This window comes from Callospermophilus lateralis, chromosome 6 (assembly GCF_048772815.1).
Source record: "Callospermophilus lateralis isolate mCalLat2 chromosome 6, mCalLat2.hap1, whole genome shotgun sequence".
NCBI classification, from domain to species: Eukaryota; Metazoa; Chordata; class Mammalia; order Rodentia; family Sciuridae; genus Callospermophilus; species Callospermophilus lateralis.
Window position 1 is genome coordinate 36,969,229 of NC_135310.1, and position 17,053 is coordinate 36,986,281.

General features: G+C 36.4%; 1 protein-coding gene across 1 annotated transcript in view; it reads right to left on the minus strand.

The window, feature by feature from the left end:
- The window catches only part of Lama2 (laminin subunit alpha 2), a 566,319-nt gene that overhangs the window by 409,178 nt on the left and 140,088 nt on the right, over positions 1-17,053 (minus strand). The window contains exon 3 of the mRNA XM_076858266.2: positions 8,074-8,186. Within this exon, the coding sequence (XP_076714381.2) occupies positions 8,074-8,186 (113 nt within the window). The remainder of the gene's footprint in view (positions 1-8,073; positions 8,187-17,053) is intronic.

The window sequence follows — 17,053 nt, forward strand, 5'->3', positions numbered from 1 at the left end:
AGTAGAAGGCAAGAAATAATTAAAATCAGAGCTGAAATTAATGAAATCAAAACAAAAGAAACAATTGAAAAAATTGACAAAACTAAAAGTTGGTTCTTTGAAAAAATAAATAAAATCAACAGAACCTTACCCATGCTAACGAAGAGAAGAAGAGAGAGAACTCAAATTACTAGCATATGGAATGAAAAAGGCAATATCACAACAGACACTTCAGAAATACAGAAGATAATCAGAAATTATTTTGAATCCTTATACTCCAATAAAATAGAAGATAGTGAAGGCATCGATAAATTTCTTAAGTCATATGATCTGCCCAGATTGAGTCAGGAGGATATTGACAACCTAAACAGACCAATATCAATTGAGGAAATAGAAGAAACCATCAAAAGACTACCAACTAAGAAAAGCCCAGGACCGGATGGGTATATACAGCAGAGTTTTACAAAACCTTTAAAGAGGAACTAATACCAATACTTTTCAAGCTATTTCAGGCAACAGAAAAAAAGGGAGAACTTCCAAATTCATTCTACGAGGCCAACATCACCCTGATTCTTAAACCACACAAAGACGCTTCAAAGAAAGAAAACTATAGACCAATATCTCTAATTAACCTAGATGCAAAAATCCTCAATAAAATTCTGGCGAATCGGATACAAAAACATATCAAAAAAATTGTGCACCATGATCAGGTAGCATTTATCCCTGGGATGCAAAGCTGGTTCAATATACGGAAATCAATAAATGTTATTCACCACATCAATAGGCTTAAAAATAAGAACCATATGATCATCTCGATAGATGCAGAAAAAGCATTCGACAAAGTACAGAATCCCTTTATGTTCAAAACTCTAGAAAAACTAGGGATAACAGGAACATACCTCAATATTGTAAAAGCAATCTATGCTAAGCCTCAGGCTAGCATCATTCTGAATGGAGAAAAACTGAAGGCATTCCCTCTAAAATCTGGAACAAGATAGGGATGCCCTCTCTCACCACTTCTGTTCAACATAGTTCTCGAATCACTGGCCAGAGCAATTAGACGAAAGAAATTAAAGGCATAAAAATAGGAAAAGAAGAACTCAAATTATCACTATTTGCAGATGACATGATTCTATACCTAGCAGACCCAAAAGGGTCTACAAAGAAACTATTAGAGCTAATAAATGAATTCAGCAAAGTGGCAGGATATAAAATCAACACGCATAAATCAAAGGCATTCCTGTATATCAGCGACAAATCCTCTGAAATGGAAATGAGGAAAACCACTCCATTCACAATATCCTCAAAAAAAATAAAATACTTGGGAATCAACCTAACAAAAGAGGTGAAAGACTTATACAATAAAAACTACAGAACCCTAAAGAGAGAAATAGAAGAAGATCTTAGAAGATGGAAAAATATACCCTGTTCATGGATAGGTAGAACTAACATCATCAAAATGGCGATATTACCAAAAGTTCTCTATAGGTTTAATGCAATGCCAATCAAAATCCCAATGGCATTTCTTGTAGAAATAGAGAAAGCAATCATGAAATTCATATGGAAAAATAAAAGACCCAGAATAGCAAAAACAATGCTAAGCAGGAAGTGTGAATCAGGCGGTATAGCGATACCAGACTTCAAACTATACTACAGAGCAATAGTAACAAAAACAGCATGGTACTGGTACCAAAACAGGCGGGTGGACCAATGGTACAGAATAGAGGACACAGAAACCAATCCACAAACCTACAACTATCTTATATTTGATAAAGGGGCTAAAAGCATGCAATGGAGGAAGGATCGCATCTTCAAAAAATGGTGCTGGGAAAACTGGAAATCCATATGCAACAAAATGAAACTGAATCCCTTTCTCTCACCATGCACAAAAGTTAACTCAAGTGGATCAAGGAACTTGATATCAAATCAGAGACACAGCGTCTGATAGAAGAAAAAGTTGGCTATGATCTACATACTGTGGGGTCGGGCTCCAAATTCCTCAATAGGACACCCATAGCACAAGAGTTAATAACTAGAATCAACAAATGGGACTTACTCAAACTAAAAAGTTTTTTCTCAGCAAAAGAAACAATAAGAGAGGTAAATAGGGAGCCTACATCCTGGGAACAAATCTTTACTCCTCACACTTCAGACAGAGCCCTAATATCCAGAATATACAAAGAACTCAAAAAATTAGACAATTAGATAACAAATAACCCAATCAACAAATGGGCCAAGGACCTGAACAGACATTTCTCAGAGGAGGACATACAATCAATCAACAAGTACATGAAAAAATGCTCACCATCTCTAGCAGTCAGAGAAATGCAAATCAAAACCACCCTAAGATACCATCTCACTCCAGTAAGATTGGCAGCCATTAGGAAGTCAAACAACAATAAGTGCTGGTGAGGATGTGGGGAAAAGGGTTCACTTGTACATTGCTGGTGGGACTGCAAACTGGTGCGGCCAATTTGGAAAGCAGTATGGAGATTTCTTGGAAAGCTGGGAATGGAACCACCATTTGACCCAGATATTCCCCTTCTCTGTCTATTCCCTAAAGACCTAAAAAGAGCATACTACAGGGACACTGCTACATCGATGTTCATAGCAGCACAATTCACAATATCAAGACTGTGGAACCAACCTAGATGCCCTTCAATAGACGAATGGATAAAAAAATGTGGCATTTATACACAATGGAGTATTACTCTGCATTAAAAAATGACAAAATCATAGAATTTGCAGGGAAATGGATGACAGCAGAGCAGATTATGCTAAGTGAAGCTAGCCAATCCCTTAAAAACAAATGCCAAATGTCTTCTTTGATATAAGGAGAGTAACTAAGAACAGAGTAGGACGATGAGCATGAGAAGAAGATCAACATTAAACAGGGATGAGAGGTGGGAGGGAAAGGGAAAGAGAAGGGAAATTGCATGGAAATGGAAGGAGACCCTCAGGGGTATACAAAATTACATACAAGAGGAAGTGAGGGGAAAGGGAAAAAAATATAAGGGGGAGAAATGTATTACAGTAGAGGGGGTAGAGATAGAAGAGGGGAGGGGAGTGGGGGAGGGGGGATAGTAGAGGATAGGAAAGGCAGCAGAATACAACAGACACTAGTATGGCAATATGTAAATCAATGGATGTGTAACTGATGTGATTCTGCAATCTGTATACGGGGTAAAAATGAGAGTTCATATCCCACTTGAATCAAAGTGTAAAATATGATATATCAGGAACTATGTCATGTTTTGAACAACCAACAATAAAAATTAAAAAAAAAGAAAACCAAATCCTTGTATAGGAATCAGTAATAAGAGTATAAAAAATAATTTGATATGAAAGAACAATGACCTTCTTTCAAGACTGAAAATTCAATCATGTTTCAAATGTTTAAATTAAAAAAAACTTGAATTGATGATGTATTCTGTGCTTCATTGTCATAAAAGAACTCAACCATTACATTAATAGTTCTGGGCTGCTGAGAGTCATAGCCAAGTAGGAATGATGCATGGCATTTTGCTTTGAAAGGTGACCCTGCTCAGGTATTAGGGTGGCTCCAGGTTTAGGGTGGATCCTGCTGGGAATAGGGCGGTTCCAGGTTTAGGGTGGATCCTGTTGGGAATAGGGCGTGTCCTGCTGCCTCAGGTGTCCGTTCCTGGAGTTCCCGTGGAGTTCTCACGGGGTTATGAGAGAATTGGTACACAGAGCCCGGTGGAGGGAGAGTATTTTCCCAGAACGTGCGTGTAGAGTACCGATGACAGTTCGGGAATAAAGAGCTGCTGTTTGAATCTACAAGTTTTTTGTGGTGGCTCGGTTATTTTGTGCCCAGCCAGAATGCGGCACTGGGCTTTATGAGAAGTTTCTTCTATGTTACTCAAATAGATTCTAAAAATATAGTTATACTACTTTGAATTCCTTCTAAATTATAACTCATATTTAAAATTGTTAACCCATCTCTCCAAATATGTCTGTATGAATTCAATGCATAAGACATTTAGGCTAAAAATATGTGTGTAGTATGATCTCTGTAGCTGCAAGACAATCTTATTTGTAAATGCCCTTTTAAGTCTAAGAAATAGACATGAAATAGAAGAAGTGTTTATTAAGCTAACCAGGACTCCTACACACTGCAAAATTAATTCCCCTCACTCCTCGATTACTAGGCACGAGTATGACTTCAATACATGCTAGCATAGTCTATTATCAGCTGGTCTTTTGTGTTTTATACCAACTACCAATCTGCCTTTTCTCTAAAGAAATCAAAGGGCAGGACTGAAAAAAAATTTTAAAGTCATAAAATGAGATCAGATATCATGACACATTCTCATGACATCTTGTCAGAATATAAATGTTTGGAAATTATATTACCATTCAAGTGTCTTTTATTGTCTTTTAAATTTCTGTATACTTTTGTTTGTCATATTGGGTATTTGCATACATATCACTGGAACATTTCATCTTCCATTCAAGTTTATGCTGATCCAAAGTTCTAATAATTGACATAATTGCCAGATGGAAATTAGTTGCTATATGCTATTATCATTATTTTAAACGTTTTACAATCACACTGTAATGTGTATTCTGCTAATCTAGATATTGAGGCACAGCATGATTAAATCATTAGCTTAAGATGCTATGAGTAAACAATTGGAAAAAGCCAATAATTCTTTAGTAATAAACGTAAAAACAGTCTTCTTATAAAATAGGCAGTCCACTTTCTTGTCAATACATTTTTTGTATTGAATACTAAATACACATCTTGAATACTAAAATGTGAATAAATCTCTCAGTATAGTCTTTAATGATTTAATCAAGAAAATCTAATGATTGCTACTTATATTTAAGATAGTAATTTATTCAAAGTGTTTCACAGAGGAGTCAAGAACATATCAATAAACCATTGGCACTTATCAAAATTCATACATCTGAAAACAAACAAAAAAAAAAACAATAGATGGTCAAACTTCTTGTTAAATTAATGACAAACACACATTTACTGATGTTTACCTATTCCTAACAATACCACTGCACTTGACTCCCAGTTGGATAATAGCTTATATTATGCTGAGTAACCTATTATTCCTTTATACTCTAAGTGGAAAAGACAGCTTCTATGCCACTTGAGAGGCACATTTGACTCTACCAGAAATAAGAGATCTAGTTCCATTCTTTTTTGCTTACATAGAAAACAAGAGAACAGAGTACAGCATTCTTTGATCACAGACTACGTATGAACCCCGTGAAAATATATACCAAAAATTCTCATGTGCTTCCTAGCTTAAGGTTCTCAGACCCCTGTTAGAAAATGGTGAAATAGTTTGGGTTACAGATTCAGACTATTCCTGTCAAAATCCAGACTCTCTATGCTAAGCTTTGTAAAGAAGGCCAAGTTTCTTAACTTTTCTGACCCTACTAGTATTCTTCAGCTATTAAATAGGAATAATAATACTAGTTTTCTTATGGAATTATTATGAGAAATGAGTTACATAATAAAGGATGTCCTTATTTTCTCTGTTGCCAATGCATTAAAATATGCCTTTCTATGGTTTTACTTCCTAGGTAAGTACTCTAAATATGTTGCCACAGTTTGTTATTACAAAGGCTGAGGCCAAATAAGAAGTGTGGGGTTCCTTCTTGTGTATAAAATTACATAAAGCCTGTTTACGAAAACTCCTTGATGTACGTCATTAAATAATAGACTAAATAAATTTTTATTTTATTTTATAGATTATCTATATTCTCCTCTTAAAAACATAGAAGATGGTCTTTCAGTAAGTTAGAGAAGGCTAACGTAAATAAAAGGGAATGGGTGGGCAACACCCTAAAATATCAGACCATTTGAGTTCAAAGCCTATGTATATTGTGCAGTTACAGATATTGGAGTCAGGAGCCCTTAATTATATACAGAATTTCCCCACTAGTTAGGATTGTTAGGATGACTGAACTCTAAAAGATGCCTTGGAGTATTCATTCATGTTTAAACTATCATAACATGTGGAAAGAAAACAGAAAAACAAATCTGCATAATTCCTTTTTTTTTTTTTTTTTTTTTGGTAGCATTTGGGATTGAACACAGAGCTGCTGTATCATGGGGCTATATCTCCAGCCCTATTTTACTTTATTTTTGTGACAGTATGTCCCAGTATGTCCTCAAGCATGTGATACTTCTACCTCAGCCTACTGAGGAGCTAAGATTTCAGGCCTGGCTCAAAACTACATGATTCTTCAGATTGTGTATGGTAATGAATAACTGGTGATGCAAAACAAATTTGGGAAAATATAGCTGCTTTCATTGAAAAAAATGAGCTTTGGGATGAATTCTTTGACTTATGAAATAAATGACAAGCATGTTGGACAAAAATGATTTAGTAAAAACCATCCAGCTGTAAATTAGAAAGAAAAATGCTGCTATATTTGATAACAGATAAATAATGTTGTGGTAGAACTCAAAGGGTAGTTCAAGTGATTTGTGCAAATTATATTAATAATTGACTCTCTTGCTCTATGTGCAATCTAAAAGAATAAGTGGAGAGTAAACCAGAGCAATAAACCATCACTATTTATTGATTTCCTATCCCAGGAGATGACCCAAGTCAATGGACAGCAGACATACTCTTGATTGGGAAGGCAGACTTTCAATGATCATATGAAAGGGAAGTACTGCTGTGATCGATAAAGGACCAAGCTGTCTTTATCCAGAGGAAGATAAAGTCCAATTTGAGGGTAGGATCCACAGGGAATTCATGCACAGGGTTAATTGACCTAAAGCAAGATTGATCAGTGTGGTAGATGGCCTGGCCACTCCCAGACAATGCACAGAGAGTTCTTGGGAAATATCACTAACTCAGACCTGACATTCAGCTGCTGCACACTAATATGGGTAGAAATAAATCTATGTCAGTTGGCAATTTAGCTGCAGCACTGAGCCCTGCTGCCACTCTGTTACTCAGGTCCAAAGGGTCAGATATGTTGAAAGGGGGTCTGCTATATAACCTACCAGCTTGCTCACTCCCCCAACAGCTATCTGTGGCTCTTGATTACATACAGGTCTCACCAAAATGGGCCTAGATTCTGGAGAATGGAGGTTGAACTTTTCTGCCTGATGTCAATCTAGCCCACTGGATGGTGTTTCCCTATACTTTGGCAAACTCTGAAAACCATGATCTCTACAGTGTATTGATCTCCCATTAAGTGTTTTGGCCATTCCCCTGCACCAGTCCTCAGATCTCTAGCTGCAGCATCTCCACACTGGTCTAAGAAGGAACAAATAAGTGTTTTTCGTATGTTAATGCCAGAGAGTGAAAGAGAAGCAGGCCAAAGTGAAGAGGTTACGTAAGTTCATCATTTCTAGTCTCAGTCTAGGACCAATTAAATTAACCATTGTATTTGGAATAACAAAAAACTATGGGAACATTTTTCTCAAATCCCATCCCAAATCCATTTGCAAGCCTAAATAATTTTGGTGACAGTGATTCTCAATTCATAACTTCATCCTGAACTGAATGTTGTGAACAGAAAGAAGAAGGAAATTAAGCATAGAAGGCACCCAGGCCTATGCAACACACACTCTAATGACTTCCAACATCAATTTTATATAACTACAAGGCTTGTTACCTCATTTAGAGGCCCAAGTTTAATTTGAGACTAACTGTCACAGCTTGCACAACTCTCAGTAATGAGAGCAATTTACTCAAGAGCCTTGTTATCCAAGAGCCTTTAAGAGCACATACAACATCAGCAGAGTGGAAGCACTGTATTTTAAAAGTTAAAAATGGCACTATCATACTCCCTTCATGTAAAATTTTGTTGATCCATGTTTTCATCAACTCTAACTAGTTAATATAGATTCAGGTCCTAAATCATTAATAAATCATTTGCATGGATCCATTTTAGTTGTGCTTTAGAAATAAATACCACATATTCGTAAATGACTATATGCCAAATGAATAGGACCCTCTGTTCATTGTATCAAGAAAATAACAGCAGGTGATCAGAAAGTGTATCTTTCACCCTAAAAAGTACCAACTAAATAAATAGCAAATGCAAGGTACAACAAAAGCGGAAAATGATAAGAAAGTGGCACTGTACCTGCTGTAAATCCAGTGTAATTGTCACATAATGGTATTCGATTCCATTCTTAATACTGGGACTCTGCCACCAAGTGTTCTTTCCATCAATAGCATTCGTAATAGGGTGTCTCTCTATTGAGTCAGCAGCAACATGTGAAAGGAAGAGAAAAGAAAATCATATAATGAATCTGTAACTGTTTCTTTGACGAAAAAAAGTAAAATTAAGGTAAAACAATCCTGTAAAGATCAAACATTAAAAAAAGAGTAATCCATATCTTCTACAGAATTTATCCAGTGACACCTTTTCCATATCTCTGTACAATGTAGTAGGAAATGACCAAGATCTCAGGCTAATCAAGAAGCAGCTGTTCAACACTCTAGCCATCAACTACTACAATGGGCAACTCTGAAGATGACTGCAGAAATTAAGGGTCAGGAAATAATATTGAAATCAAATTGATGTATCAGTCATTCAAAAAAGCAAAATCTGTACTGTTTGAGGCAACTCTAGTATACCATCAAATTGATTAACAGAAACATAAAATCCTGAACTGTAGTTGAAACATACTTGAACATTTGCTCTTCTGACAAATTCTTTATTACCAGGACTTGGACGATCCAGTATTTATCTGGTTTTAATATAAACTGCTATCACATTTATCCTATGAGATGTTTTACAACAAGTCTTTAGATTGTCATTTTCTACCACTGTTAAAAAATAAAATGAAAGATACCTATGCTCCTGTGCAGCTTTTTTCTAGCCCCATAAATCACTACTATAGTGGAAGAATCTAGATAATAATGGCAAACAAAGAGATAATGCATATGAAACTTCATCCAACCAATAAAACATGGGTCTTTTCTCACCTTATTCCACACAGTTGAGAAGACACCCAATTGTGAGAATCAAAAGGAAGACTGGGAATAACAGGTGAGATATGGTCAGCCATGGCCAATCGTACTGTCCTTTGATATGGCTGTCTTTGTTCTTACAAGCTTTGGACCTCAAAGATGCTCATCTCTTCCAAATTAGTTCCACAGATTTCACAGTAGAGCTACCCCTGGCCTCCACAATCCTCATTACCCTTTGGATCATAGTCTGAAATCTTTGCTTCTCCTTTTCCAAATAATACAAGCTATGTTTATTTGTTTTTTGTTTTTTTCTCTCATCTAAATGGGCCCCATCCACACATGGGTGAGAATGGTGGGAGTTGAGGTTGTTGATGTTCCTGTTTCTAATTTTAAGGCTCTAGTAAAAGTTTCTACATTCCTCACACCTCACTTGGAAGTCAGCACATTTTTCCTCAGAAATGTAAACAAAATGGAAAAGAGCTTCCTTGGTTTTCTTCCATTCATTATGATTTAAGTATACTTGGGGTGTCACTCTTGAGAACTTATATAAAACTAATTATTTGGGAAAATGTTTAAAATTAGTTATCTATGAATAATCCTTCACATTAAAACCTAATCTTTTTTTTTTTTAATTGAAAGACTACCTCAAATAATGAACAAATTACACCACTGAAAGGAGCAATCATGGATTCTCAATTTGTCTACATAATGAAGTTATGCAGCCATATATTCTAATGATAATGATATAGTCTAATGATGAAAGAGCACAAAATTTGGCACATGAAGAGCTGTCATACGAAAAACTAGCTATTCCTCCTGGCGCTGCCATTTAGTACTTAACTGACCATGGACAAATTGCTTAAAATCTGTGTCCTCCCTAAAATAGGGATAACAAAAACTTCACTTACAGCAGTGGTTTCCCGATTCTTAACTTTCAGACAAGAAGTAAAATTTTTAAAAAATGTATGAGAGATATGTGGAGTTGATATAGGAGTTCAAATTTATTTTTTCAAGTATTAATAAATCCTGATCTAGTAATTATCATTTAATATGCCATCACTTTTATTTCACAAAATAAAGGACATTTAGAAGCTAACAATAGAGTTTTTGGGGCATTTTTAAAATTTTAATTTGTTATATATGACAGTGGAATGCATTACAATTCATATTACACATATAGAGCACAAGTGATTTTTCATATCTCTGGTTGTACACAAAGTAGAGCTAACAATAGTTTTTGAAAAGCCATAAAATCAAAATAAAGGACAACCTGTAATCCCAGGGCTCAAGAGGCTTTGAACTTGCAGTCTCAGCAAAAAACTTAGGTGCTAAGCAACTTGCTGAGACCCTGTCTCCAAATAAAAGCTTAGTGCCCCTGAGTTCAATCCCCAGTACCCGACTCCCAGCTCCAGAAAAGAAAAATTCTTTAAAATGTATCCTTTTGTTTTCATGAAACACATGGAATGTTGTGCTCATTTATTTTACACGTCTCTGACCCGTGAAAACATTTTGTATCCAAATCCTTTACTTATAGGGTTGCTAATGAACTCTATAACTATCAATAATCTAAGCTTATTATGCATATAGATAAAATACATTGTGAATCTGTTCAAAATGTATTCCTTACTGAATTTTAGAGACAAATTACAATTAATAAAAAATTGAAAATAATAGAAATTAAGCAAAACTAATAAGTCTTCCATGCAGTATAAATAAGTAAAATAAAATATCTTTTAAAAAATTCATTAAAAACTGTTTATTAAATTTGCTATTTTCAAATTTGTGAAAATTTTTATTATATGTCAATTTTATTTAGTCTGCTATAACCATCAGTTAAACACACAAAGGCTATGACTTTGTCTTTCTTATGGTATGATATTCACCTTTCAAACATAGATATTCATATTCCAAATATTGTATGAGATGATAGGACAGGATAACAACATTCCATTTTTATTGATAAAAATTTAATTCCACTAAGCAGCTGGATGGACTTTATTTTGTACCACGTCTTATGTCATCAACAGTCTACTGAGATAAGGCATCCTGTCTCATTAGTGAAAAGTAAAATTGCTGAATGTATTTAATAATTAGTGCTAGTTAAATTATGTTTAGCTAAGGAAGATGTCATCTTTATAACAATAAGCAAATATCAGAAGCATAACTAAATATCAAACAAATGCTCCTGGTGGTGTGAGTGGGTGCTGAAATTGGCACACAGAAATCAGAACACCAAATGAAATATTGCTGGCATTGCTTGTGAAGAAAAACAAATATCACAGCAAACCTTCCCCAAACATCTTCCTGAATCATCTTTATAGACTGTGGGTTTAATATGTGATAGAAAAATATTCACACAACCACATTACCAAATAGAATTTGTGACTCGTAGGTAATTGCGAGAGAGCCTGTCTAATTGGAAATTGTGATATCTGCCACCTCAGGTCAAATTGATATGAGAATTAGTCATGAAAAGGAGGACAGGGAGATGAATCAACAATTAACCATAATCCCCATTATAAAAATTTAATCATAATTAATTTTCAAATACTGATTAATTGCTGGCAGAGTTCCCTTATTTAAAAGGGGATAGAAACATGTAATATCCTCAACAGGGAAAAACTATACAAGTCAACCAAAGGGCTAAACTGCATCTGAAAACTGGCTGGGGATCCAAGGAGGCAGACCACTCAGACTGCTAATTTTTAATTGGGAAGCACTGTCTAGTAATAGTAAGGAAGTTCAAGTTTCATTTTTTATATGGTATTAAGTGCAAACTTTCCAGATTTATTCTAGAAGTTCACTGAATTTGTGGAATTTTATCCTTTATAGCTCCAGCTTTACTAACATATGTTCCTGTGGTTTATTACTAGATTTTTATTCTTGTGGGGTTCTATTCTTTCTAAATTTCCAGTACTAAAACATGATTTCAAAATGTAGTAAAGCTGGTCATTTATAAACAAACAATATGAAGAAAATACAGGCTGTGACTAGTTATAAAAAATATATCACAAATAAGTAAAAATGGGGAGGTACAAAGCAAACCTGGTGTGAATTATGCTATACTAAAACATTGATTCAGTTTTGGCTTTAATTTGAAAACATGGGGTGAAAATGCCTAAATATAGGTATATTCCACTGAGACCCAAGAGACTCTGAATACAGAACTTTGAAGGAAAAGTGACGCAGTAGGTCTTAAACTCATTTTGGCAAGTAGATTTCATCTAGTTTCCAACCAAGAGTCTCCATTTAGTTGTTTTCCAATCCAATCTTTGCATTTTTCGTCCTGAACATATCAATTTCTTTCTTTGTAGAAATATATATTCATGTATATATAAGGTAGATATATATGTATGTATATATATGGTAAATAAAGGTACTTACCTTAGAAACATATTTATATACATATATATGCACACATGTGAATTTTAATGTTCTTTACTTTTATAATTTCCCCTCTGCCTATCCTATCCTAAACACAAAGCTATGCATTTCTACCATCCCATTCCAATCATCCATTGCACTACGTTCGTATTTCCAGCCTTTCTCAAATTCTGCACAAAATCATTTGTTCCTGAGCTCATAGGTGTTTTTTTCCACCAGAATTTACCCTCTTTCCTAATGAAATGAAAACTTATAATCCATCAATTCATTTCTTCTCAAGCCTTTCCTTGGATTTTCTTGACATTTTCTCTGTAATGTTGCATGAAAACCAGTCCAAATATTTGCTACTGCCTTTTTACTCTATATGGAATTCTCACCTTATTCTCATTATAGCTCAGTGGTGTCTATCCCCTAGGAAGCTAATCTGAATTTTTACTTATTTCCTGAGCAGATAATCCAGACTCACATCTTAAAAAGGAAACAAGATCATCTAGTAAGAATTTCCTCCCAACCACTCTTCTATCTGCCACTACCCATCCTTCCTTTTATTCTAACTTGGTCAATTAAAAAGGTATATATCTCCTCACTTTGGCTTTTATACCTGTGCTTAATGATCATCTCTCCTCATCTCTTAAGAGACATCACCTTCAACATCATTTTGTTGACAACTTCCCTCACTTTTCCCTGTCACCTCTAAAGCCAGCTCACCTGTTTACTGTCTTTGAAAACCTTTCCAGCACCATATACTCCTCTGTAAAACCCTCTATTCTCTTTATATCAAGAATACTTTAAAAGATTATTCCTACACTCCCCTTTTGTCCTCCTCATTAATTTATTAGTTGTCTTTGCTACCGTGAGTCCACTGACTCCTTTAACAACATGACCAGCATATACCTGTGTTGTCAAAACCTAGGAAAACCTATGTTATCCATGTTATGCTTTTCTTGCTCAGTATTTTGGAAGCAGTTGACACTATACGTTACTCTTTTTTCCTGAAAATGTCTTCTTAATATACATGATGCCTCATTCTCCAGATTTTCTTCCTTAAAACCTGTTTATCTTCATCCTCTCCTAGATTCCACTTAACCATTTTCTTGCGCCTTTAATGTTTCCCCAGGGGTCTGACAAATGTGGGAAGTGTACTGTGACTTACCATTCTGATCCCATACCATACCAACACAGACTCTAGAAATCAACAAAAGCCCATCATAACAAATAAATATTTCTGATGGTTGCCCTCTTTGGTGTCTTAATTTTTTCTAACATTTTATGGTATATGAGACCATCAGTTTTAATCATAAAAGTAACAATGTATTAATAAATATTATCTCAAAATATTTAATGATTTCTTCATCTCTAAATTAACTATAATAGAGAGAATTATGCATTCTTCTCTTTAACTCTATCAAAAAGGCACAGTGCCTTCCAATTTCCTTTCTGAGATTGAAAAAATGCAAATTGTGAGAGAAACCTTTAGTCATTTGGTAAGCTTAAAAAATATAGCAATGGAACTACTCTGCAGGATACTAAAATGGTAATGATAAATACATTTCATTACACATTTGTCCAAAATCCATAGAACATACCAACAAGAGGGAGCCCTACCTAATGTAAACTCTGAACTCTGGTGATAATGATGTGTCAATGTTATAAGCAAAAAGTTAGTACATAGAGGTAGATATTTATAATGGAGAAGGCCAGGCATGTATTTGGTGCAGAGGAAATATGGGAATTTTTCTGCATACCTGAGTCTGTTCTAAAAGTAAACACTATAAAAGAAAGTTAAAAGGTACATTTAAGAAATTTAAAAATAATATAATGATGAAGCTTTTTCCCAAGTTTTTCATCATTACTCACATCAATTGATAATAAATATTCAGTTTATTAGTTTCTCTCCTTTCTATATAAATTGATATAGATAGGTAAATGACATATATTATTTTCTAATGCATATCTATAAATCAACTTTCAACTCTAAAATTATCTCATACCATTCTTCCCTTTGCCATACAAATTCTTTACTTGTTAAGACACAGTTCTCTGAATACTTCTTGCTGCTTTATACCTCCAAGACTTGTGTATGCTTTTCCTTTTCCAATGCTTTTCCCGCATTTAATCTTACTACTTTGTATCTTCTGAGAATATGAGTCACTGTCTCCTGGAAATCCTTCAATGACCTTGGCATCTACATAGAACCTACATGTTTCCAGTTTGTGTTTCTCTTTCCTGTTTCCCCTCCAAGTTCTCTAAGTCAAGGACTACATATGATTAAGCATCATGTTCCAGTATAAGACATAGGTAGAAGCAGCATTAAAAGCTTGTTGAACAAATACACTAAATTATCTGAGGTGTCAGCGTGGTTCATAGAGGTGACCAAGTGGGCTTTCCATGCACAAACAATCCTGTTTGTGAGACCCTTGGTAATCTGTTTCCAGTCTTTTATGTTTGACTCATCTCTATTCTCTCCTCTTTGACACTTTCAGTTCTACTCATTCCTAACTACTGGTAGCTCCCTGAACAAGTAAATTTTTTTGTCTTATTCTGATTTCTTTTCCTAACCTTGCTTTTTAAATTTTTCTTCCCCTCTCCACTCTTCACCTACTCAGCTCATACATGTCTTCTCTGCCAGCATGGTTATCACATCTGGTAAGCCTTCACCTATATCAAGATTGGATTTCTAAGCCTTTTCTCTCTTCTTCAGGGTCCTATACTCTTTCTTTGAACTTATTACACTACATAGCAGTAGCCATTGTCTTGCCCACTGACTCTCTTGTTAAGGCTAAGACTACTCCTTATTCCCAGTAGAACTTAATCATAGTACGTTGTGGTGAGCCGCTTCTGCAGATTATGGTCGCCATTGCAGGATGGCGCTGGCTCCACTGTGGTCTGTAACAAACAACTCCTTGTTTGGGAGAGTTGGTGCATGGTTTCTCAGCACCCTGTGAGAAAGTTCCACGTGGCAGCTTCGCATTGGGGCTTGGGATGCTTTATTAAGGCTGGGAGGGGCATCCGACGGGGAATTAGAAGAAATATCAAGGGCCTGAATAAACTGCTGAAAGAAGATTCCTGAGTTGCGTCTTCCTTGCGGGCAAGGGGTCGCGACAAGTGGTGCCGAAACCCGGGAACCAGAACTTTCAGCAGTCAGGGGTGGTGCACCGGTTAGTCCCAGGTAAGTGGGACCCGCTATCAAAGCGGAGATTAGTCCCAGGTAATTGGGACCCGCTATCAAAGCGGCAGCTCCTCTGTAAAGCCAGAGAGAGCATTACATCTTATTGCAGCTGCACTGTGTACTTTCGCTCTTACTTTCACTCTTGTTTTTTGTGCGTCTTTTGTTGTGTCATGGGTGCCATATCTTCAAGTCCGCTTCTCCTGGCCCTAGATAACCTGTTACGTTCCAAGGGCCTAGAAGTGAAACGTAGTACTTTACAGAGATTTTTACAGAAGACAGATATTGCTGCACCGTGGTTCGCGTTCTCGGGCAGCCTTACTATACCTAGCTGGGATAAGTTAGGCACAGATCTTGACTTTGCTTCTGAGCAGGGCATATTAGAGGATGGGGTGATACCCCTTTGGAAGATGATCCGTAGTTGCCTCGCAGATGGCAGATGTCAGGAAGCACTTACTAAAGGACAAGAAGTTTTAGAGCAATTACATGAAGAAAGATCAGAAATGGCAGGCAGTGAGGTATTTCAGGAGGGTGGCAGTGTGCGGAGCAAGAAACAGGGGAGGAAGCAATTGTCTCTGGCACGGAGTGAGATATTTCAGGAGGAAGGGAATGTGCAAAACGAGAAACGGGGGAGGAAACGCTTGTATCCAGATCTCAGTACACTGCGCACACTCCCATGCAAAAGTGGGTCAGAAGAGGAGGACGATGAGGAGGAGGAGCTCAGGAGACTGTCTCGGCAGCTAGGGAGTCTAACTATGGGAGAAGGGAACAAAAATAAACAGGAGCTCAAAAAAAAAAAAAAAAAATGATCCTCCGGACCCGCTGCCGTACGGTGGGGGTGTTTCGAGGAGAGCTTTCCATGCCCAAACATAGAGGGGGCTGTTAACATTTTTACTGATGGTTCCAAGTCTGGAATGGGAGCTTATGTAATTAATGACTCTCCCCCTATCCAGCATCAATTTGCTCCTAGAAATCCACAATGGGTAGAACTACAAATTGTTATTGAAGTTTTTAAACAGTGTTCTTTTCCTTTTAATCTTATTTCGGACTCCAGCTATGTGGTACAAGCACTAAAAGTCCTGGAGGCCGTGGGAGCTATTAGTGATGCCCACAATGTGTCTGTTTACTTTACTCAGCTTCAACAGCTTATCTCTAACCGCACTGCTTCTTTTTATCCAATGCACATCAGGGCTCACACCTCTCTTCCTGGTCCGTTATCCCAGGGTAATGCCTGTGCGGACTTAGCCACTAGAGGTCAATTGATATGCTTGGCTTCCTCCTTAGAGGGGGCTAAGTTGTTTCACCAAAACTTCCATGTTAATGCATTAACGTTGCGCAGGCGTTTTTCCATTTCAAGAGCGGATGCTCGGCAGATAGTATTGCAATGTCCCCATTGTGTCACATTTCTTCATCCCCCTAATTATGGAGTAAACCCACGGGGATTGAAGCCATTGGTTGTTTGGCAAATGGATGTGACACATATACCTGACTTTGGTAACCTTAAGTATGTGCATGTTTCCGTTGATACGTGCTCTGGAATTATCCATGCTTCTGCTTTATCGGGAGAAAAGGCACATAATGTCATTACTCACTGTTT